The sequence below is a fragment of the Pan troglodytes genome, chromosome 13 (genome assembly GCF_028858775.2).
Source record: "Pan troglodytes isolate AG18354 chromosome 13, NHGRI_mPanTro3-v2.0_pri, whole genome shotgun sequence".
NCBI classification, from domain to species: Eukaryota; Metazoa; Chordata; class Mammalia; order Primates; family Hominidae; genus Pan; species Pan troglodytes.
In genome coordinates, this window is record NC_072411.2 from 123799464 (window position 1) to 123825387 (window position 25924).

Genomic DNA, 25924 nt, shown 5'->3' on the forward strand with positions numbered 1-25924 from the left:
GACACCATTTCCTTGTTGAGACTTAGATATATCATCTTATTTAACACTAAGTATACCCATGCAATAGGTATCATTATTCCCATTTTATAGAAGAGAAAGCCAAATTACTAAAGTTTACTAACTAGCCCATAGTCACATAGTGAGTGGCAGAGCTGAGATTAAAATTCAGTTGGTATTCCAAAGTTCTGGCTCCTAATCACTGTTTTCAATTAACAAACTGAATTCAAAAGAATTTGTCAAAATTCACTGCTATCTAATAAGGCTTTTTTTTTCTACAAATGCAAAGAGAGTTTATGGTTTATCATGAGAAAAAATCTACTAATATATTAGATCTCATAAATACAAAATACAACAAACCAAAAAAGCAACATAACCAAGATAAATATGTAAATTTAACAAAATTCAACATTCACTCTCTCTGAGAAGCGTTTAAAATTAATATGATATTAAGAAAATAGATCTGATATTATAGTTAAGTTATATCCATTAAAATTGGTCATAAGGATGTTCACAATCTACCCTATTATTTATTATTGGTCTGAAAATTCTGACCAATGTTGTAATATAAAAGTTTGACATAAGAGGCTTAATTTTTTAAATAAGAGAAAAATACATATATGATTGTTTGCAATGGAAACTATTTGCTCTCTAGAAAACTCTGGAGAATTAACTGAAAACTTATTAGTATTCACAAGATAGTTCAATAAGAAGATTGGATGTAAGATAAACATACAAAAATCAATAGCTTTCCTGTAGATCAGTGATAACCAGCTAGAAGATATAATTGAAAATATTGGAAAAACTCAATGGGTTGTGTTTTCTAATCACTATCTCTTGTAGAAGTCAACAATCCTTTTTGGGGAGGGGTTCTTTTTAGTATATCTAGTTTTCAAAGTTGCAATAAAAGTTATGATTTTCATATGGTAAAACATTACTTCTCTTCAGTAAAAGATTTTATGGTTCTCTAGAAGAAAGATCTAACAATGCTTTTTAAAAAGTTTTAGTACAATTGCTGAAATTATAGTGTAGGATTCTTGTCACATTCAGTAACCATTTAAAATTATTGAAATAGTTGTAGCTCCAACATGTTGTACAAGAGAATCCCAGAATCATGTATGAAGGCTAGAATAAATTAGGTACTTGGGCTTATTTTAGTTAAGTACACTAGCCATTCTTTATCCTATGGAGGAAAACTTCCAAAAGTCAGATCATTTGAGATCATTCAGTGGTTGATTCCAAATCTTTTAAAGACGCTTTTCATTCATGCAAAGATGTTTTCACTTTTCCATCAACATGAGTTTTTTTTTTCTTACAAAAACAACCACACTCTTACCTTGTTTTAGTGTATCAGTGCTAATTTTAAACTCTAGGATACAAGCAGAGAGGTAATTCTAAAAGAAAGGGTTTGAAAAAGAAACCTGAATATTCATATATTACTTTCAACTGCACTTCTTTGCTGGCACCTCCTTAAAGAACACAGTAATGAAATCTCAATCTCTCCCATTAGTTAATTAGTACCTTTGCACCTTAAGGACTGGAAGCATTACATTGTTAATTATCTACAAGTCCGCGCTCAAAAACCAGAGGCTGCTTATGTCTTCTTTTTCTTATGCATAGGTCTACACAACCCCTAAAAAAAAAAAAACAAGCCTATCAAACATTCTTCTCTAAGCACAGGCTAAATATTACAAAATGGAGTGCCCTAACAGCTAAAGGTGAATTCAGTCAACTAGTGCCCTTGTATTGATCTCTTATGTCACCCAACACTTTTGTTCTAATCCTCTCCATAACATGAACTGCTAAAGCTTTCCTGAAGCTGTCAATTCCTCTTGCATCCATTTTCAAATGGCCAGCGGAGAAGTGATCTGGGCACTAGATCAAGCTGTCAATGTTCCCCACTTGGGCTACTGACAGTCCTCTTGAAGCCTCCTGGCACCTCTGTCAAGGGCCTCCTAGGGTTCTTCAAAACTCTTCTCCCTTGGAAGAGTGCGAGGAGGGTAAAGGAGCCAGAAAGGTATTGATCCATTCTTTTAACATGTTAATTTGCCTGGGGCTGCTTCAGCCATTGCCAAGCTGGGCACTTCAAAAGGAAACTGTTTTTCAAAGTGGAGATGTCTTTTTTAAACACTGAAATCTGAAAACAAATGAATCCAAGCCTCAAGTTCACAGTGCAAAGCAGGAGAGGTTGGCCAAACACAAACAGGATAGCTAATATGTAAAAAGACGTCCTAAAATTAATTGATGAATTTTGATCGAGAAATTTGAAAGTTTGAAATGTATTTTAAATGTCTAAAGCCTGTGAATGCATCATAACCAATTAAGATGCAACCTATTTAGTAACATTAGTCTATGGAAGAAAAATTAAGGCTGATATAATTAAACTGATGTAAAACATTAATAACATTGATATTGATGAATACTTGGGCCTCTCCATAAGTGATGAAAATGGAAAATAAAACTGATTGTTCATTTAATTGCACCTCTAACTGGCAACACATCATGAGGCTAGACAAGAAAAAGGAGGGGTTGGGGAATTGCCACATTGTAAAAGTATCTTTGTTTACTGCCTTTGTTATCAGTTTATTATTTCATCAGTGAAACATACAGTAGGGATAAGACTACAAGACATAATTAAGGGCCTAAAGATTGCAAAGTATTACCATGTTCAGTTTGTAAAACTCATTCATCAAAAGCAATAATTTGCTTGTAGTTTTCAGCTCAGGTATTTCTGGGGATAGTTAGTTGCGAACGGTTATTAAAGGAAGAAGTCACATAAAAGAGACAGCTGCGATCCTAATGAAGAATCCACTGTGGAAAGCAATAGCTGGGAAACGTGAAGTCTTAAATCAGGGAAGTTCTTAAGGACAAAAGCCCAAGAGAAAAAGCATTCCTAACTGAGCCGAGTCTTAACTGATCATGAGGTTGGCCCATATTTACCTGCCATGGTATTATGGGAGGAAATCAGTATTCTGTTAACCTCTGACCCCTCAGATCTGAAGCAGACAAAGGCCCAATCTGGAGCCCTGGGAGAACATAGCCAAATGTCAAACAGCAGGGAAGCGATTGTTACAGAAACATTTGGCTTGGGCACAGGCAGCTTCACTGGGGCAAACTGCTATTCACAGAAACAAGCCATGAAGAGATAACGCCATAAAATATGAACAACATGGAACCTTTTTCGCCTTGCTTCTAAATTGTTAGCTTTATGGGACTTCATGCTGAACAGTATGAAAAAAATCCAATTTGCTTTGAAGCGCATTAGTCTGTCTAACATCCTAATTATTGTTTACATTGCCATTTGCCTTCTATTAAGAATTGAATAATTACCCAGCACTTCATAGTTTAAAAATACAAGCAAACAGGATTATCTGGGTAATTAAGAAACTGTACCACAGCTTTGTACTGGTGCAGAAAATATCTGTAAACGGAAGGGAAATGATAATTATCAATCAACTTATTTCAAATGGTATTTTAAGGATTTTGAGCAATTTGAGATCTGTAACTTATTAAGAAGAGGTTAGTAAGATCACCTTTGAGAAGTGTGGGTCTGTTTAAATCCATCCTGAGAAACAAGAGCCAGATAAGCAGCTGAATTTTCTCATCCGCTAATGACACCAGGGAACACACCATGTACAGAGAGCATTCTGCTGCTCTTTAATCCTAATAATCCATCCCAAATGGACTTTGAACAGCATCATCAAACTTTGTCAGACCATGTGGAGCAAAACCAAAGCTCTTCCACATTTAGATGTTGTTTTAACTGACCTTGCTTTTACTTAATTAGACTGCAACGTCTAGCTATGCCCGTTTTCTGCTCTGTGAAATTAGTTTGAACTCAAGTCTAATTGAACTTCAAAAACATTTCATGCAAAGTCCTCTTCTTCTAGTTTATAGAATGCATATATATATGATCGTGGCCTTTCAGAAGATAGTGCTGGTTTCAACCAGAGTTAAGTTTGTTGGGTAAAATATGCAGTACGCTTGCCTTCCCATTCTAGAGGGAATAAAGGTAAGGTTAAAAAATAAGTAAATTTGGAGACACTGGGGGGAGTGGGGAGGAGGGAGACAGAAACAAAAGACAATATTCAACCAAAAGTGAATCCACAAATATAATAAGAAACAGAATTATAGTCAATACACATTTTAAGGAATTTTATCTGGGGACGTAAGTGAAAATATGAAATTTTAATTGTGATTCTAGGTATGAAGATTGATGTATTCGTTCATAGATGAAGAAACACAGATGAAAATCCCAGTGGTGATTTGTACATCATAGACTTTAAATATCTACTCACTGATGGCATGAATGGACTCCAGCCCATTAGTGACCTAAGGCCTATTTTCAGAACTTCCTGAGCTCTGACAATTCTTTGAAAAAGAATTGTATCTTTTACTTTACAATTTTTTAAAGCTCTTTGTTGGGACACTTCTGAACATTCCTAGCATAATCTGAATAGTGCCATCCCCTCCCACCTCAGAAAGAACAGCAAGATTCCAGCTGAAGCTGTCACTAAACAGACAAGCCAAGGGATTCACCAAGGCTGGGTTCCTTTTCCAAAGGTCAAAATGAAATGAGCAGCAGGGACTTGGGTTATTTTGCATGGGGCAGGGGGGCCGGAGAGTGACAACCAGCCACACTGGGGGCAGAGGGTGCATAAAAAGAGCCCTGTGCAAATAGTCTCCTCTCTGCCTCCCACCCCTGATCTCTGGAAGCATTCAAATCAAAACCGAATTAATTTGCATGGTGTCTAAATCACTGGGCTCTGCATAAACAGAAGGAGATTTTGGCTGGGGTTTCCAAAGGAAGCCCTCATTGCCTTTGTGAAAGGGGGAAATGGGTGTGCTGTTTTGCATGAGGGCGAATACAGAATATGCAAATGAAGAATCTGCTGCCTGGAACTGCAGGGCTGGGCAGACAGCTGACGACCTGCATTCACCCAGAAAAGGTTGGGGTCTCCAAAGGGAGTTGTAAGCAGTACCAACATGTGTGTTTCCCAGGAAAAAGAAATAGACCCTGAATATTCATAAAATGTTCATTTAGTCATGGGATTCTTAATTACCCTCCAGATCATGGAACCAAGTGACCTCACCTGTTCTCCTCCCCAAAACAGCTCAGAGGTACCAGCTGTAACAGGATACAGGGAGAAAGCTTTTATGCCTTAAGTGAAAAAGATACAGTCTCTCGGGGTCCAGGGGACAGCTGAGGCCTTCTTTAATCATTCCTTCTCAGGAGCACAATAAAACTAAAGGGAGCACTGAGCCATGTTATTGGACACAGATAACCAGTTTTTAAAAAGCCAAGAGCTATAAATTGCTGCCTAATTTTATAGAAATGTCTAAAGGGTTGAGTAAATAAAATGTCATTCTTCTAAACTACCTAAGTCTCCCAGATTATGAAAAAGTTTTTAGGGCTTTATTTCATTTTCATTTTTAAAGCCTCTCCATGACCTGCAGAAGTGCAGTCTGTGTTACCTTCCAAAGAAACTGAAAAGTGATGGACTAGGTGCAGTAGTTCTCAACATTTTCGGCCTCAGAACCGAACTCTCAAACATTTTATACTCTCAAAAATTATTGAGAATGTTTTCGTGTGTGTGAGTTATAACTACTAATATTTACCAATACAAATTGAAACTGAAAAATAAATTTTTAAATTATTTTTAATTCATTGAAAAATAACAACAATTAACGCATTGCATGTTAACACAAATAGCAGATTTTAACACTGTTGTCCAAAACAAAAGTAAACTTAGTGAGAAAAGTGACATTGTTTTACTACTTTCTTTCTTTCTTTTTTGAGACAGTCTCGCTGTATCGCCCAGGCTGGAGTGCAGTGGTGAGATCTTGGTTCAATACAACCTCCACCTCCCGGGTTCAGATGATTCTCCTGGCTCAGCCTACCGAGTAGCTGGAACTACAGGCTCACACCACCATGCCCAGATAATTTTTGTATTTTTTTTTTTTTTTTTTTTTAGTAGAGATGGGGTTTCAACATATTGGTCAGGCTGGTCTTAAACTCCTGACCTCGTGATCCACCTGCCTCAGCCTCCCAAAGTGCTGGGATTACAGGCGTGAGCCACTGCGCCCAGCCACTACTTTTTTTTTTCATTTTCTTGAATGTCTGGCTTAATAGAGGACAACCAGATTCTTTTACAGTAGTCTCCTCATATCCATGATTTGGCTTTCTGTGGTTTTGCCTACCGAAGGTACAGTACAGTAAGATATTTTTGAGAAAGGGATAGAAAAAACGATAGAGAGAGGCTATATTCACATAATTTTTATTAAGATATATTGTTATAATTGTTCTATTTTATTATTGTTGGGATTCTCTTACTGTGCTTAATCTATAACTTAAACTTTAGCATAGGTACATATGTATAGGAAAAAACATAATGTATAAGGGTTTGGTACTATTTGAGCTTTCAGCATCTATTGAGGGTCTTGGAACATATCCTCCAAAGTTAAAGGGGATCACTGTATTTGCTTCTGTATTCAACTTAATAACATTATCATACATCAGTTAGCTTCTGGAAAACTCCACTCTTCACTCATGAGAGAATTAGAAAAAAAAGGCAAATAACATCTTAGTGTTATTAAGAAAGTTTTGACCTTGCAGACCACATGAAAGGGTCTTGGGGAACATAGCTGGACCACATGGAGAACCACAGTGACTTGGGGCACAGAGGATTGGATCAATGTAGACAAGACCAGCCATTTGGTACCATCCCTTCACTCTTCCCTGTATTTGTCACCATTGCCTCCTCAGAAGATCAAAACCAACCAAACAAAAAACTCTCTACTCTGGAACCTAAATGAAATGGTTTCTTTGTTGGATTGATCAAACAGCCCATATTGTCACCATATTTCTATCTAACAACAATAAAAATAAGAGTAACAATTTTCACTTTCTAAGCATTTTAATGATTCTAGGCACTGTGCCAGGCCCTTTATACATTCATGCATATATGTGTGTCATATATAATAAGATACTATTGCCACCAATTTGCAAACGTGAACTTGAGTTTAGGGAAGCTAAGTTAGTGTCTACGATTGCACATCTGATTAAGTGGCTCAACTCCAAAGGCAGTTCTTGGCCATTTTGTGCTAACTGTATGTTAACTTCATGTGCTGCAGAGAATTTTGAAGGTTCAGATGTAAAGAAGATTCATAAACATGATTTAAAAAGGACCCAATTGAGTAGAAATCATGAACAAGGACCTCATTAATACATTAATCACATGCAAAGATTTTAACATATCATATTGATTCCATGAAACATAACTCCACCAAATAATTGATGTTACTACTTTGGTTATGCCTAATGCTCCCCCCACTGACATTCTCATAAGGAAGTTCTACTAAATTCATATGTCCAAGATAAAGGCAGAAAAATAGCAAAGCAAGGTTAATCATTCAATGTTTTAACAAAAATATATATGTATGATTACACATTAAAGTGTTAGTTTAAAAATATTACTAGGAAATACTGAGACAACCTAGATAGCTACCAATAAGGAAAAGATTAAATAAAGCATGGTATACTTATACTACAGAATATTCATCTTCAATGAAGGAGAATTAAGAAAAGCTATATTCTTTAATATACAGTGATATCTATGACAGTCAAGCATCATAAAAACAGGATGACAATTACAAGGATGATTCCATCTATTATTTTAAAAATACATGTATATGGCTATATTTGAGTTGCCTGCCAAATTGTGAAAAATGGTAACTTGTAAAATGTTGGAGTAAGCTTTTGAAAACTGTGTGTGTGTATGTATGGATGGGTGTGGGTGTGTGTGTGTGGGGGCAGGGAATGGAAGACTCACAATTTTTACTTTATGTAATTCTATATAAGAAATTTATCTGACAAGCATGCAGTCCTTCCCTAATGTTAAATTTACCAATTACCCGTTCCCCCCCGCCGCCATTAACTAGTAAAGTTCAGTTATGTGAAAGTCAAACTTATATCATGACCACCCCTGCTTTGCACAGCAGTAACTGAAAAACCACTTAAGAAGGCTTTTTCCTAGAGGCTCAAATCTTAACAGAATAATTATGTGTTAATTCATTTCTGAAAGATACAAGGAAGCTCAGTTAGACTAAAATAAGTCATCAAATCTTGAATACCATATTCAAAAATCCCTGAGATAATTTCTATGCGATGCTTTGGTGAACCCCAAATAGAGACTATTGCATGATTCACACTCACAAAGGCAGCCTGGTCACACAAAGAGGAAAAAAAAAAAGTATATCAGAAAAAGGACAATAATTAAACGCTGCTCTCTTATAGATAAAGAATTACATTTTTTCAATGATCACAGCCATGCTTCAAAGCCGGAGATAAAAGCAGCCATGTGATTCAAGCAATTGATTCTTAATGATACGATTCAAAGGTAGAGGAAAAATTTCAACAGTGCGAAGGATATGGAAGCAGCATCTCTGTGAACTAGATTTTAAATATTTCCTTTCCATTACCTCTTTCTTCTAAGCTCCTTCTATAGTATAGTTGAAAAAAGAAAAGTAATCATTTTTTTGACATAGCTCTCATCCTCTTTTCAGAGCACAAGTCTGTTTATTTTAAAACCGTTGGAACATTTCTATCTTGTTCTTTCTTTAAAAAGCTTTTAATACGATACCTTTTGTTGATATGAGTACATTTTAATACTGATGACCTCAATATACAACAAAATTGTATACTTCATCAAGGCTTGATTCTTACCTAGCTTGATTTTGTCATAGTTGTAATCATTTGGCCTTAAGAGTGACTCCAAAAGAATGTTTTTATTGGTATTATTTTTTATATGTATGCTCTGAAAACTGCTGATTAATATTTCCCAAAGAGAAAATCTGGAGCTCTCCTTTCATTTTTCAGCTTTTTAATTAAGCAAAAAATATGCTAATAACGAATCTTTTTGGCTGGGTGAGGTGGCTCACACCTGTAATCCCAGCACTTTGAGAGGCTGAGGTAGGATCAATTGAGGCCAGGAGTTCAAGACCAGCCTAGGCAACAGAGTGAGACTTCATCTCTTGTGTTAAAAAACAAATAATAAAAAATAAATTGAAAAAAATTTAATGGAATATTTTCCTCTCTTCCTTCTGCTTACTATTTCTAAAGTAATGAAAACAGTCCTGTAAAACATCTGGAACATTTCTTCATTAGGGGTATGTCTGTCTGGAAGGAGATGTCTGAAGTGGATTTTGTTTCCTTTTTCCAACAGTCTGATGCGGCCTGGAAGCAGGACTAACTAGAATCATTATATTATCCTCTGCATCCAATCACTAGGCAAATTCAAAGGGCTGCTAACTCCTGAGATACATTCTCCTTGAGAAGATGGGTAAGTAGCTCACACACATTGTTGTTCTACTGAGACCAAGCCAAATCATTTCAGAAAATGTTATTCAAGAGCAGAATGAACTTGCCTCTGCTTCAGAGGGCAAAGCCACCATCCCCCTGCCCTCATCCTTCCTCTCCATTAGCATGTACTGCTGGGGGTAGGAACTGCAAGAGGAAGTGTAGTTCTGTCCCCAAGGTCCTTTGACGACTCAGTGGATGATCAGGGTTAGAGTCAAACAACAGCACACCCCAGGCCCCCGCCCGCCCTGCCCATTTTTGCCCAAGGATCCTTTGTCAAACATTTAAGATCTTAATCAATCTTCCCTCTGACCTCCCGGACCCCAAGGAAGATGGATGAGGAAGTAGGTGACCTTTCACCTGTTCTTCTATTTGTCCTGCCACAGTAGAACCATTGAAAAGACAATTGGGGAGGAACCTGCTGCCAGAGTTCTGAAGACTTGGCCAGTTTTCCTTTCTATTCCTTCTTAAGCTTTCTTTACACCCTCTTTCTTGTCCTACCCACAAGTCACTTTTCGCTCGTTCAAAGGAAGTTTCTCTTTCCTATCGAGGAGGAAAAAAAAATGACATACTCCATATAATATTTTCAATACAAAGAGTGAAAACGTATATTATTATTTGTTAGGGCAAAGGAGAGAGATGCTTCCTATCTTTAGCCTTGATATCAAGGAGTGGTCAGGGGATGGATTTTCCTTCTACTATTTCAACTCAACGCTCTTAAAAGTCAATAGCTATGACCTTGGGAAGAGCACAATGACAACAGAAATGCTAGTATCAAGTTGTTGCATGATCTGAGGTGACTTTTACCAATCTTACAACCCCAAGTCCTCATTGCAAGTCTGTAAACTAAATATAACTATTATCATCCCATTTTATGGATGAACAAACCAAGGCTCACAGGGCTTAAGAAACATGCTCAAGGTCATCTAGCTAAGTGACCAAATTCATACATCTTTCCTTGTCTCTATATTATTTCCACTGTGCCTGGGTGCTACTCTTGATGCCTGTCATGATGTCAAGGATAGGGCCAACTGTTTTTATTACTCCTAAGACTTTTAGAGTCTCAAGTCATCTTTTAAAAGTCTCACTCTGGCGGGGCGCGGTGGCTCACGCCTGTAATCCCAGCACTTTGGGAGGCCAAGGCGGGTGGATCACGAGGTCAGGAGATGGAGACCATCCTGGCTAACACGGTGAAACCCCGTCTCTACTAAAAATACAAAAAATTAGCCAGACGTGGTGGTGGGCGCCTGTAGTCCCAGCTACTTGGGAGGCTGAGGCAGGAGAATGGAGTGAACCCGAGAGGCAGAGCTTGCAGTGAGCCAAGATCGCGCCACTGCACTCCAGCCTGGGCGACGGAGCTAGACTCCATCTCAAAATAAATAAATAAATAAATAAATAAATAAATAAATAAATAAAGTCTCGCTCAAGCTTGGAATCCTTTGTCATTCAAGTTTTTTCTTACCTAACTACATCAAAATTTTTACATGGCAATAACAGAAACAAACAACCAAAGTGCAAGGTCTTGTACAAAAAAGTGTCTTGAAAGAGTTAATCATTTTATTAGCAGAAAAAAAAGCAAAATAACAAAAACAAAAAGAAAACAAAAACAAAAACCAAAAACAAACTTGGTTGACACACCTGAAAACACTGAAGTTTCTCAAAAACGACTCAATCCACCTTCTTCTGCTGTGAAATATCTGGCCTCATGTTAGGAACAGCTTGCTCGGAAGTGGACTAGATTTGAAACCCTAAATTCCTCCCCTTCGAGGACCCACGTGATTAACTGGATCCCCCAAGACTATTTCCATAAAGCAAACCAGAAAAATGTTCGATTGCTTTTATATTCACTTTGCCCACCATCTTTTTCTCTTTTCTTTCTAATTTTGGTTGTAAAAATGTCAAGGAGTTTCACAATGTAGCAATGTATGAGTTACTAGGCTCTGTGACAATTGAAAATCAATGACATTAGATACACGAAGATGTGCTAATGCTGAGAGTGAACATTTTAGCAGGAAATGGAAGCCAATGTTGTTTTTTTAAAAATATATATAAGAATCTTGACATGTGAAGATGTGCGGCTCCTGTCTTACAAAATGGAAAAGGCAGAATAATTTACTCTAAAATGTGATGGCATGTCATTGCCCTGCTCATTTCACTGTTCCTGCTATGATCATAGTAATTTAGTTGCCAGTAACAATGCACTCACATATTTTCTTATATTAATACCAGAATATACTTTGGGTTATCAATTCAGTACAGCTTATCTAGTAGTTGCTAAGTCAAGAGCAAACCAAAAATCGAGGCCTTAATCTTTATTTTAAAAATCCTTAAATTCCAACTTGTAAACTTTTAAATTTACACATTTCCTTTTTTTTTTTTTTTGAATTTTTAACACTGAGTCAACAGAAAAGATAGCCACTCTTTTTTCTATTTACCACAAAATGAAAGAACATTCACTGTTAGTTACTCCTAGAAATAACTATAGCTAAGCAGGAATGCCACTTCAGAAAAGTGTAAACTATGAATGGAGTAACGTGTAACTTTATGACACCAAATCACCAAAAAATGCAATTTTCTTCAGGTTCTAACTGGATTTTCAGTCAATCAAGTGGATTGCCCCATAGTTAATCCCACCCTGTCATTAGAATGGTTGAAATGCCAGACAAATTGTTTGGCAGTCAGTTAATTGAGGCCCTTTAACCACCAAATCAGATGAACCATGTGGCAATGCCATCTACAGCTCAACAATTACCCGGAGAAAAGATTAATCTGATTGTTCCATAGATGAGACCAGAATTACATTCTAACTATTTAGTAGTAACCATAACGGGATTGGCAGCCGCAGACTGTTGATAACTACATTATAAAAACAAGTATCAAGCAAGACAAAAACTTGGAATAAAAGATATTTTTGAGACTTATTTCACACATGACAAACAATCTGTATAAATAGGAATTACTCTCATCTCTTACTCAGATATAAAGTTTCTGTACAGCAAAGGACTTTATACACTCTCCAGTATTCTGACAGGAAGGGGTAAAAAAGCAAGAATCAATTGCATACACTGAACCTTAGGTGAGAAAAAAAAAATCCACTTCGTAATATGGTAAGTAGTAATTAATGTGATAAAAATACATAGATTTCTTCAAAAACTCAATAAGTGAAATCAATACCAAATCGGGTCACAATTTGCTATTGCTTCTGACCACAGATCAAATAAGAAGACTCTTGCTTGCTTAATTACCACCTCCTATGAGAAATAAAGAGGTCTTTCATCAAGATTAATTTCATTTAGAGAACTCATCGGTGGGTGCTCAGGGAACAGAATGTACTTGAAGCAATGTCCCTCCACTTTGTTGGGTCGTATCTCCACCGGTCCACAAGGCAGAAAGAAAAAATGGACTTTCTTCACTCGATTTTAGTCAGTGGGAGGGAACTGGAACTTAATCCTAATTTCACATTTAGATCATTCACGCACTTATGCAGAAGACGGGAGATATTTACAATCCTTGTCATTTTACCAAGTCCATAGACAGGAAAACTATGGCTCAAAAATGTGTCCGCCCTCTTTAAGTAAGGATCAATCAAGGCTGTTTCTTCAGCTTGTTCATTTACATTTCAGAGGGCGCATCAAGCCAGTTCAGATATAAGTGCCTGTTAGCAAATGTGTTTGGCTTTCTGCTGATTACAGCAGCATCATTTATTTTGTCAGTATTAGAAACGTCTTAGCTTTGCCACCTGGAGCTATAGCACTTACTCATTAGACCCCTATGTCCCACCACATCCCACAGGGGCTACTAATTACTGGCTTTACTCCATTTAGTCTCATCTCTGATTTAATTACTTGCACTAAGCCCCAGTGAAAAAACTACAATATGGACCCTCTTACCTTGGCATTCTCCGCTCCGCTCCTCATGCCCAGCGTTGCATAGGCAGTTGCCAATGGGTACCAGCCATTCACCATCTGCCCCACAGTACATTTTTGGCACATCCTTCTCTTCTGAGTTGTTGACACAGGAGCCTCGAACTTCCACCAGGGAAGACGTATCAGCCCCTGTGATGGTGTCAGGAAACTGGGCCAGATTGCGGACTGTGAGTGGACACTTTTTATAGAACACACGGACTGATACCAGGGCGATGCAGGCCCCCACATCCTGAAAAGCCAGGTAAAACCCCTTTTTGCTTAATGGCCCTACATCCCGGATCTCGGTGTTCAGCTTCATGATTCTGTCACCAATGTCCACTTGGGTGAAGCTCTCATCAGCAGCAATGGTGTCAATTTTGACAAACTGGTTCTCTCTGATGAAACGCTCTTTGTCGTTGTCTGATTCATAGTAGTACAGGTTAAACGTCTCCTTGCAAGTCCCCATGACGCCCGGAAGACTATTGCAGTCCCTCAAGGTGAATTTAATCTCAATATACACCCTCTGAGCCCCTTCTCGGGTGATCCAATCAGTTCGTAGCCAGTTATTCTGGCTGGGTTCCATCACATTGCACACTTGGTAGGTTCGGATTGGTGTATTTTTTTCATCCATGATACTCACTTCCTCCCACTGCAAAGATCCAAAGCAGATGTATCAACTACAAAGTTTCATCATGCAGTGATTTGTCAATCCCATTTTATTCTCATAGGACACCTGATTATTTTTCTTTCAATAATGAAGCAAACTACTGAGCACCAATCATCACTAATAAAGGATCTTATGGGAGATAAGACAATATTTTATTGAGGAAGTTTTTTTTTGTTTGTTCGTTTGTTTAATTGTTTCAATCTTTTGCCTGAAATCCAGAGGCAATGGTGGATTTACTGCTTGTGAGTTCTCGGCAGTTCCCCGTGGTGGTCCAACAACCTCAAATTCACCTATTACAACAGCTACAATTTCAAGTGGCAACAGTTCAAATTTACTCATAAAGGAAAAAGTAGTATGTGTATTGTTTCAACCACTGAGCAGAGACCTGCAAATTAAGGGCAGGAAGAGCAGAGCTTGCCAAAGGAAGACAATTATCAGTTAATTAGTAGTGCTCCTGTCAGAACTTTGCTCTCTAATACCTCAAAAAAAAAAAAAAAAAAAAAAAAAAAAAGGCAATTGATTTTTTTGGCACCCTCACTACTCTTTAAAGGTGAAAAGAAAATCCCACCATTCTGGGTTTCAGTAATCCTAGGAAGACAGGGAGTAAATTTTATGGCTGGATTTCTCAAATATGCTATCATTTATAACAGTAGACAACTTTTCAAGACTGTGTATTCAATTAAAAAATTTGTACGTGTTCTCATTTTTAAAACATAGACAAATAACAAAACTAGAAAACAGACATGCTTTGCTTCTAACTCTTCCGTGGACATTAAAAATAAAATAGCAAGTGGTGTTTATGACTGAAGGCCCAAGAAAATGAAAGGAGATGGTACCATTTTCTTTGCATTCCACTTCCTAACACAAAGAATCTAATGGTAGGACAAGTTAGTGGTAACTTGTGTCTACCACTGTGACTAAAAGTTTCACTGTCATTATAGCTTTTAAAAATAATCCTAAAAGCAGCAAAACTTTTGGGACTCCTACTAAGCTGGTAGGCAGCCTCAAATTCTTCATTAACATCTACAGTAATGCATTGATACAGATCTGTTATAAATCAGCTTAAGTATTTAACAAACATATGAATATAATTAGAAGGAACAAAAGATAGTTTTTTTAAAAAATTGTATTCTGTAATAGCTCCATGTAAAGCTCCATGCAGTCCAATGAAGGACATAGAATCATAATGTATCTTTTAACAGGTTTCCCAGCTATGCACTGGCAAACTCTTAATGGATGGAAATGTTACTATGTGAAGGACCATAAGCCATAAAATTCTGTATCCTTTTCATCTGCTACCATTATAAAAGTTGAAATTAGGAGGGGTAAGTGCCCTGTGGTGATGAAAATTTCTTTTTATTCAGTAAGCAATAAAATCACCAGTAATTTACTTATTTTAGGAAATTCATGTAAATCCAAAAATAGATTCCCATCTTCAAAAACACCTACTCAGCATGCTTCTCTTCTCAGAACAATGGGAATTTGGAAAAACACATTTATCAATGAAGGCACATAGGGTATCTCTACAGAGTTCATGCAGGATAATTCAGGTCTAATATGAACTTTGCAGCCTGAACGTAATTGTCTAACCACACTGATCAATTCACTGGAACAGTGACAAATCCTCCCTTAGTTTTATATTTCACAGTCAGTGTCAGCAACTCAATATACTCTTTTAAGTGAATATTACCAAGAAAGTAGCTTTTTGCTACAACGATGTTATCAGGAGCCATCACTTTCCCTAATTCTCATGTCTTGCTTAGTTGTTCTTATAGACAAACAATGGATTGTCTCTGATTCTAATTTATATTTTCCTTGGTGGTATTGTCAAATCAAGTTGTTTTTTTTTCTTTTTAAACATAACAACAAGAAATAAATGTCATTATCAGACCAAATTACTATCTCAAGTTAACAATGAATAAAGACATTAAATGTCCTAACTGCAAGCAGAGATTTTAGAATGACCAAGACTCAATATGCTTTTACTCTCAGCTAGAAAGAACTTTTTAAAGACAATCAATCCATTCCTCATTGATAGATACCCAATTCATTCCTTTGCTCTAATCCTGAAAAAGTCCTCGTCAATTATAAAATCTAGAAATTAATTAAACTTTATAACTTGACACAATTTCTCAATGGCTACTATGTATTTTGGAATGACTAATTCTTTTATATACAAATAAAATTATTTATCTTACAATAATGCTTAAAATGTTACATGCCTAATATTTAAGGAAAAGAAAAAAAAACCTGCTTATATCCAGCCCATTAAAAGTACTGGGTCGTATACAGTCAGCTCTGCATAGTTTTAAATAGACCTCAAGTCAACCAAGATAAGTTTTGTGTCTAGAAAAAGTGACCAGGTGCTCTTTCAGCAGCTCTGGAGGAGGAGGAGGAGGAGGAGGAGGAGGAGGAGGAGGAGGAGAAGAAGAAGAAGAAGAACAAGAAGAAGAAGAAGAAGAAGAAATGTCTGCAGCATATTAAATTGCAATAAAAGCTTTCCAGAAACTAGGTAGACTATGGATTGTACCCTAAAATGTGTCAGTCCTTGCTGTCATATAGCTCACACATATATTTAGTGAAACATGTCAGGTTCAAAATTTAATTAGATGTATATACTCTCTTCAAACTTAAAAGCAGCCAGTAAGAAAAATAAGGCTCACTGAATTTATTAATACAAGTACTTTCCATCCTTAATTTTACCAGCAGTTCTAATACATTTTAACCTACCAAGCAATACCCCTGGTACATGTAGCCTGGGAAAGCCTCGCCTGAATCAGTGACCTTTCCAGGGTATAGGATTAACAATGAGTCTGACTCTCACCAAGATAAAGCCGTACCTTTCTTCACATTCAAAGGATGAGGGCAATTGCCTGCAATCAGTGGTGAATACAGCCTGTCTACACTGCCAGAGGCCTGCCAATCACTCCTCCCTCCTTTAAAAAGATGGTTTTAAGGGCAGACTGGAATTTTTCAGGAGAGAACAAACCAATGGCAGTCAAGTTCAGGCAGAAAAAATAGGAAGACAGGGCAATCTGTTTTATTTCAGGTGGATTACAAAATCTGTTTGCAACAAGACAGCCTAAAATTCTCCATTTTCATGATTATTTTCTTGCTTAGTCTTAGTTCTGAAATATGTCCTTCATAGCAGACTCTATGAATCTTTAATTTAAAATCCTTCATTCTTTATTCAATGGACCGGTGTGGAGCCCACGCCAGGTTCTAGCATTACAATTTTCGCCTAGTAAAAACTCCTAATCTTTCACCCCCATCGTTTTTAATCAATGGACTCAGCCATAAACTATCAAGCCTGTGAAGGTAGGATGATTTGTTTAATTTTAAAAGGATTTGAGAGTTATTTCAGTTTGGCAGAAGTCAGTTACATGTTGTACTGTTTTCTTTCCAAAGCTGATTCATTCTGACTGGTTATTTAGGGGGAGTAGGAGAATGTGGCCGTTGACCTAGTAAGATGGAGGCAGTAATGACAAGTATTACAAATTGGAGAATAAATGAAGTGATGCTTTTTTCAGACCTTATAATCCAGCCTACTCAATCCCCAAAGATTCTTCAAGATTACAGACACATAAACTTTTCATATTTAGCACCATTAATGCACAAGCTTAGGGTTTTTTGGACACAAGTTCACATGGCTGTCTCTCAGTGTGCAAGAGAACAGCAGCTGACTTAAGAGTGAGAGCAAGGTACAGAGCCTGCCTGCAGTTCATGCAGGTACAATTAGAAATGTCTTCTCTCTCGTATCTTTATTTATTCTTTTTTGTTCATCTGGAAGCAGGACAATTGCTCTTAAATTAACCTTGTCAGGACTTCACGGCCATCACAGTAATAGGCATAAATTCTAATTTGGTCCCCGGATCATATTTCCTGTTGGTATTTTAGTTTTAAATAGGCATCTAAGTCTGTGCCTCCACCAGTCTCCTAATTTTGAAACCCCTTTCTGCCCTTTTGGTTTCTAGTTCTTCCATGACAGAGTTGTCCAAAGGGAGTATAGGATTTCTCCAACAAAGCGTAATTCACTTCATAGGCCACAGCGGAAATCTGACCCCCTCACCACAATCAACAAGAATCAAGCCATTAGGACTCTCAGAAAGTTGCTAATCACTCCATTTTTACCCTTTGGATCAGAGAGCAACTCAGGACTTACCCCTCCTTCCAGAGGGCTTGCTATCCACCCAAGTTCTCCCTGAACAGATCTGGAATCCAATAAGGTAACTGCAAAAAACAAAAGAAAAATAGATGAATTTCCAATTGCAAAAAGCCAATAACACAAAAACCATTTGCCTGAGCGTTTCCATATGTGCTGAGGGTGCGCATATCCAACACTGATCAAAACCTAAACTTGGGCTCACTTATGTAAATAATCATTACTCATTTGATCTTCTCCCCCTCTTTAAATCTGCAGGTTCTTATTTATTTAACTTGCTTAGCATTTAAAATTCCATCCTAGGACTCACTTGATTCATTTTTCTAAAAAGGATGAATAGAGAATCTGAAGTACAATTCAAAAAGATAAATACATCTATGTAGAGCAGTTACACTCCAGAGCAAAATCTGCATTCATCTCTGTCTGGTATCTACTAGAAGTATTTGTTTTTGCAAGTTTCAGATGACCACATAACTCATCAGGGTGACAGAGCCACAAGTGAATTCTCTCTTCTATCAGAGAGTATCCTATCCAAAGGGTCAGGAAAAGGCTCTCCCTAACATTTTCCCTTCCACAACCAAGTAAATAGTCCCTGAATATGGTATCCGCTGCTTTTTTAAATATCAAAGTTTCAGAAAGAGGGAATGCCAGACGTGCAGAATCAGAAGACAAATGTACCGAAAGTATTCTCTCTTTCTCAAGATGTGTTGGGGACAATCAGAGACTCGTCTTCCACCCGTGGGAAATCACTGGCTTGAATTTTAGGTATGGAGTGCTGCCTAACGGCTTTAGTGTGCTTGTGCTACACCTAAGAGTGCGTCAAAGCTTGGGGGGAAGGGAGGACAGCCCACCGAGCTGCGGTACCCCGCTCAGGCTAGAAGAGCGCTAGGTAAGGGGAACATCCAAAGGGAGGCAATGAATTCAAAACCTCTCTTTCCCACCGAGATCTGCAGTCCTGGGGGTCGAAAGGCCCACCTCAAAGGAACCACTGGGTTATTAATTTGATCAGCCAGGCTGGCTCTTCAGGCTGGGGGAGGGGTGGGAATGGGAAGCCGCCATCCGTGCTCATGCGCACCCCAACACTCAAGCTTACCCCCAGGCCCCTGGATTCTGCCCACTTTCCCTCTCATTTCACCTCAAAGTCAATGGAGTTAAAAATCAGTCTCTTTCCCCTACTTTTCCTAGGGAGTCTGAATTCCTGGGGTCTGTTAATGATTTTAAAATGTAGAGCCTTCCCTGGGTCGCTCCCGCCTGGAGTTCCCGCCCCCTTCCCTCCTCTCCTCTCCCCACCGCCAAACCCCACCAACCCCCACCGCAACCATTCTCTTCTCTCTGTCCCTAGAGAAAAGCCCGCTACATCCATTTGGATTTATGTAAGGTGGATTAGGGACACAAAGGAAACAATAAGACCCAATTTACAAAAAAAGGGAGGGAGTAGAAAGGGAGGGTAAAAGGGAGAAAAGGAAACGTGATGGGAATAGAAAGCAACAAAGTGAATTAATTTTTAAGGGGGAGGTGGGGGAGGGGAGGGGAACAGACATCCCTCCCTCCCCTTCAACATTAGCCTAGGGCTCTCAGAGCCTTTTTGTCTTGGGCTCCCAAGTTTTTCTCCCCCCCCCCAAAAAAAGAGGGGGTTTTAAAAAAAGAAAGAAAACAGTCTCTACATCTGGGGCGAGAGAGGTCTCAGGGGACGTCCTAATAAGTGTGTGAAGTGGCCAGGAGAACGCGGGATCCACGATTCCTCTCAGGGGGAATGAATAACCCTAGGGACCGAGGGGCGGCGACGGCCGAGATGGCACCAGAACCACCAGAAGCCACGTCGGAAGGAGAGGGGAGATCCAGAGGGCGAGAGAGCGCCCCTTTCCTCCCAAGCGATGTCTGTGGGCAGGTGTATAAATCTCTCAGAGCCTCCGTCTGGAGAGCTCCGGGTACCGGCTGCCCAGCCAAGGCTAAGTTGGTTTTTGGCTCCCTCCTTCGGAACAGAGAAAACGATAGATTGCACAGGGATGGATTGACGGATGTCTGGAGAGATGGAAAGATGAACGGATGGATGGATGGGTGGATGGATGGATAGATGAATGGGTGGATGGATGGAGGGATGGATGGATGGACGGACGGACGGACAGATATATGGATGGATGCATTATGGATGGATGCATGGACGGACGGACGGATGCACGGAGAGATGGATGGATGCATGGATGGATGGATAGACGGATGGACGGACGGACAGATAGATGGATGCCGGAAAGGAGAAGAATGAGAGACGGATGTGAGACTAGATGCACGCAGGCCGGAGCACCAGCATACGCTGGAACAGAGCACGAGCATACACTCGAACACACGCGCACACACTCAGGACATCTGCGCACAGACATACAATCCTCCGCGTCCGCTTCCACGCAGGCATTCGCGCACCTACATACACGCAGTTGCACGCGCGCGCACACACACACAGGCACACACACGCAGACATGCACACACACGCAGACATGCACAGACATGCACACACACAACACATGCAGACATGCACACACACGCAGACATGCACACACACACCACACACACACACACACACACAAATTCGCCTCTCCCTGGGTTTCTCAGAAACTAAATGATCACCGCCCCCCCGCCCCGCCCCACCTCCCGACACAGACACACAGGCACATATAATCCTCCCAGCACGTCCGAACGGATGCACAGAAAACTGAGCACCCAGACGGGTCCCGTCGATCCCGCACGTTAGCTCTAAACTGTGTGCAATTCTGGGGCGAAAAGCTAAAACTCGACTGCGTTCAACTTGCCGGCGGGTTCCCCAAGTCTGCGGGGCGAAGAGCTCGGGCCCCTCAGGCCCGCAATCGCACCCTCGGGGCGCTGGGCTTGGCGAGGAGAAAGGTGTCTGACTCCGGGTGCTAGAAATCAGGTCACTGGCGCCTGACGAGCGGCGCCACGACCGCTGCGCTGCGGAGCAGGCCCCGCAGCCCGGTCCCGAGAAACGCAGGGCTCGGGAAACTTTGCAGAAACCAGAGCTCGAAAGGCTTTCGCTAGAATCCGGGAGCACCAAGCTTTCACTGTGCTCCAGGCTGCGTTTTCCCCTCGCCCCGGGCTGGCTCAGGAGAGGACGTGGTTCTTGTAATTTTTTTTTTTTTTTTTAAATCCCGGCGTTGTCTCCCGTGCATCCCCTCAGGGCGCCTCGAGCGGGCCTCTCTGGCGGATGCTGATAAACTTTGGCCTTTGGTTACAAACTTGGACAGACCCGCCGCGTGCACGGGTCACCGCCTCGGGGCAGGCTGTCCGGCGGTTCCCCGCTGCCCCTTCGCCGATCTCCTCGCCTCAGCCCCCTTCTCCCGAATCGGGACGCACTTCACACTGGGCTCCCCCCGCACCACCTGGCCCTGCGCTCCTGAGGACCCCTCACCCGCGATGGCCCCTCGCCGTCCCCGACCACAGAAAGGCCGTCCCGCTCTTACCTTCATTCGCGGGGTACACCCTGGAACCTGTGACAGCGTCGCAAATCCCGAAGAGACACGAAAATAGGGCGAAATAGAAAATCCCAGCCATGGTTCGCCGGTGCCAACGCTGCTCTTGCCGCTTCTATCCCAGTGGAATAAATGCTTAAGTTAGGAGAGCAGCGGGCTGAAGACATTGCCAAGGGGGCGGGCCCGGCCGGTGACGTGAGCCCGCCAGTCCGCGGCCCGCGGCCAATGGCGGCGCAGACAGGGCGGCCGAGGCCCCGCCTTCACCGCGCAGGGCCCGCCCCAGGGTTCCGCCCCCTCCGGGCTCCACCGGGCGCCCGGTCTCCCGGGGCTCGAGGGGGCGAGCACGGCCGGGTCCCCGCCCCCGCCTGCCGGAGGGAGCCAGCGGGATCCCCCATGTTACCTCGAAGGTCGAGCCCCTGGACAGCGGAGGGACCTTCGAAAAGCTCGGAATTGACCGAGGGGAGCCAGAGAAGAGGTTGGCAACCTTTTCTCCCACCACGGGCGGTTTAAGATGGAGGAAAACGCTCTTTTACTGAAATAAAAGAAGTCTAAGCTGACCTGCGGTTGCTTCTTTAGGAGGGTCGACGTGTCTGCGTCCAGCGCGCCCGGGCTGAGCTGCAGACGCGCGCCTGCCACCGCCACCCTCTGCCACCTTGCCCTGTTTTGTCTTTATGGCGCTTCCCCCTCTGAAATACTCTTTGCGGGGAGTTTTGTGGCTCTATCACTCGCTTCTTCCCTGGCTCCCCAGATGCCTGGAGAGCGGGGACCTACTTGGTCCCCAACGTCCAGCCCGCAGCAGGGCTCCGTCACTGTCTCCAGAGACTGAACGAATGACTTTCTAGCACTAAGGAAGTCCCCGCTGGCCCCGTCACCCTGCACACGCCGTGGACCTCGCCCAGGGCCCAGGACGCCCCGAGATGGCCTTGGGCTGCAGGGAACCAGTTGTGGATTTCCCGGGGGCAGGGTTGGGGCGAGTCCCTGGAACCGGGCCTAGCCCGTCCGGGAGCGGTGGGGTAGAAGTGAAAGGCTTAAGTGTGGGTGCGGGGATTTGCAGCCGCACAGACAAGGCGGACTGGGACTGGGAAGCTGCCCGGAGCGGCTGCTGCGACTCTCCGCTCCGACCTAGCCGGGGCAGCCCTCCCTGCCCCGGGAGAAGACGGCGAGCAGGAGGACCCGCAGAGCCCCGCCCGGCTGCTCCGGCCCCGGGGGCACTGGCACCATCGGGCTGTGGTCTTTTCCCGATGCCCGAGCCGTGGACGCGGCCACCTAAGAGCGGTCCGGCGAAGGCAGCGCAGCCGGTGTCCCAGGGACCGGTCCCCAACGCCACTCGGTGCATTTCCCCAGGCGCTGGCAGGAGCACTGATTCCTAGCAATGAGGCCTCCCTTCCCCTTCCCAGGCCTCCCCTCCTCTGACTTCCTCCAGAACAGGGCCGAGTTTTCCTGGGGAGCCTGGGTCCCGGCGGCCGGGCGGCCGCTGGGAGGTGGAGGAGCCTCTCCAGCCCCGGCCGCAGCTCATCGTGAGCCAACCGCGCCACCTGCCGGCAAGATGCGGGAGTGTGCGGCCCCGGAGGAAGGGCGAGCGGACAAAGACCGCAACCCGCAATCCGCAACCCCGCAGAGAGGTGGTGCGTGCGTTTGGGCGAGCTTTTCAGCCACCGCCAAGTCTCGTGCACTAGGGCTACTCCTACCGTGGGGCTGCGGACAGCGCTCGAGAGGTCCTGGAGTCTGTCGTGACTCTCGCCTGCTGGATTTCAAAAGATGGAATCGGAAAGCGTTTCAAGGAGAAACTCCTAACAAACCTTCCGGGGGTTGCCTGAGTGGCTGCTCTCGGAAAAGCGGATCCTAAATAAAGCGGGAGGGTTGTAGGGCGACGTCGAGGAGAGGACAGGTCTCGAGTCACTGCTACAGTTTCAGGTCACTGGGCTCCGCAGCAGATCGTGTTTTCTCCCGTGGCTCGAGAGCTGCGCTGGTTTCTCATGCAAACTCAGAGCCGAGCTAATGACATGAGCAACTTTTACTTTTACACAAGATGAGCACGCGTGCCGAGGCGCTGGGCGGCGGCTGTGTGAGTTGGTGGCCCAGACGAACAGCTTGTGCGAGACTCTGGGCATTTCGGTTTCTAGATACAAGATTTGCTTAAATGTCACAGTCCAAAGAAGTGGAATTCAGTTATTGTAGCTACTGATTGCACACAAGTAAAAAGGGAAAAAATATGTACTCGGGGGATATATGTATGTGTGTGTGCGTGCATAAATTATTTAAAATAACTGCACTAAATCCCTTTAAGAAATGCATTTCTGGGTTCTTTCATGTGTCTTTCTGAGTTTTACAGAAAAAGAAGACGAATATTGGTCCCTGTCATTTGGCACACAGATTCAAAAGAGAAAAGAGCAATCCGAATTCTTTGAAATCTTTTTAAACAATAGATGCTGGCTGCCTCTCTGCAGGAGCTTGAGTGTTGCATATATCTATCTGTGTTTGAAATGGGAAACTGACTGCCTGCATTGTTATAAACAGTAAAATTTCTAAAACATGTACCATTTTTTTCCCCAGGATATGCACATTGAATATTAAACAAAGTCTTTCCAGACACAGCTGCCTGAAAGCAAGGCATCATTTGCTAGAGCACATTCACTGACTTCCCCTTTTTTCTTCCTATGTTTTAGTTCAGGACCCAAGGCAGCCCGATAATCAGGAGAACCAAGAAGCAGGAAATGCTAACTTGGAAAAACTGAACTATAACTTCCTCTTTAAATCATTTCTGGGTTGCAGAACAGAAATGAGCTGCTGAAAATTCCTCTGTCCATTGTGACTACCTAGAACAAAGGTGTTCTAACCTAGGAGATATGATTCCTTGAAGAGTAAGGCAAAATTTTTAAAATGACGGTGGCCTTTGTCTACCATCAATGCAGAAAACCACCCACATTATGGGAAGACAACCTGGAGTTTTCAAATGTTGGAGACTGTTTACGACACATCAACGGAGTCATAAGGATACAATGGAATATCATACCTTTAAAAAAGTACCTAAAATCACCTAATTTTAAAATAAAATTGCTTTACTCTTGAGTAAGACAAGTCTTACTACAGTAAAAATTTGGGGTTATTTTGAATCCACTAAGAAACATGTCAAAACATATCTGCTTACACACTTAATGAAAATAGTAATTGAATAATCTGAAAACAATGATATACTTTTTTTATACAGTGCCTACCACAAACGTTTGAGCTATGAAGTACCTTGCAAATGCTGAATTGAATTAAGATTGAATTCCAAAGGTGTTTTTAATCCGTAAAAGACGTTTGTAAATAGCACCAAGCATCCCAGGGTTTCCACCTGTATGTGGAGGGCCAATTTCACCAAAGTAAAGAGAAAGGAGCCTTTGACCCGTAGACAAATAATGATAAGGAGGGTGTATGAAAGACTGGAGAGACAGAGAGAATAAGAAGATGAATCCACTCTGCTTTTTCTAGGCATCCTGGTGGATTTTTTGTGAAAAAAATGGAACCTGCCCATAGTGCTCCAATGACTCCCTGAGTTCTCTTTTAGAGAACCAGAACTTTCAGTTCAGACAACCCCAATTTGATACTTTAGCTGGGCTTTTTCTAGCTGTGTGTCTTTAAGTTCCTTGACCTCTCTGAGATATGGTTTTCTCATCTATAAATTGTAGATAGTTAACATTATATGGTTCTTCTAAATACTGAATGAATGTTATAGAGCTTCTGGTATAGTACCTGGCGTGTGTTAGCCAGCTGTTATTAGTCATTTTTATTTTTATTTTTATTTTATGAGACAGGGTCTCACTCAGGTCACCCAGGCTGGATTGCAGTGGTGTGATCATGGCTCACCACAGCCTCACCCTCCCCAGGCTCACGTGATACTCTCACCTCAGCCTCCCGGATACCTAGAACTACAGATGTGTGCCACCACACCTGGCTAATTTTTTGTATTTTTAGTAGAGATGGGGTTTCACCATGTTGCCCAGGCTGGTCTCAAAATCCTGGGCTCAAGCAATCCTCCTGCCTCATCCTCCTAAAGTGCTGAGATTATAGTCATGAGCCACCATGCCTGGCTATTGTTTCTGTAAAATAATATTTAATTAATAAGCATTCACATTTTGAAATGAGAAATCATTTGTTCAGCTTGAATTGTTCCTTCCAGAAGGAAACTAAGCACTGTGATTTACCTTTCGTGCTCCGTGAGAAAAAAAGATGCTTTATTTTATCAACTCCTAGAGTAGGGAAGGGAAATAAATTCTAAATTCTTCTCTTCTTTTATTGTTGATTTATGACAGCTGACATCCAACTTTTATATTCCTAGGTAATTCCACTGGATTTGGACCTAGAGGCTATGCT

General features: G+C 41.6%; 1 protein-coding gene across 7 annotated transcripts in view; it reads right to left on the reverse strand.

The window, feature by feature from the left end:
* Window positions 1-23544, reverse strand: part of EPHA4 (EPH receptor A4) — a 156276-nt gene extending 132732 nt beyond the window's left edge. Inside the window, exons 1-5 of one of the 7 annotated variants that reach the window (XM_009444401.5) lie at window positions 23257-23337; window positions 21560-21683; window positions 18090-18157; window positions 13246-13909; window positions 9740-9898 (exon numbers count right to left, since the gene is read on the reverse strand). In XM_009444401.5, coding sequence (XP_009442676.1) covers window positions 9879-9898; window positions 13246-13909; window positions 18090-18157; window positions 21560-21650 — 843 coding nt within the window. In that variant the 5' untranslated portion in view covers window positions 21651-21683; window positions 23257-23337 and the 3' untranslated portion in view covers window positions 9740-9878. Of the gene's footprint in view, window positions 1-9739; window positions 9899-13245; window positions 13910-18089; window positions 18158-21559; window positions 21684-22126; window positions 22236-23256; window positions 23338-23367 lie in introns of those variants that run through there. The other 6 variants (XM_009444396.5, XM_001164828.7, XM_063790801.1 and 3 more) reach the window with 6 other exon arrangements.
* Between the last annotated feature and the right edge of the window lie 2380 nt (window positions 23545-25924).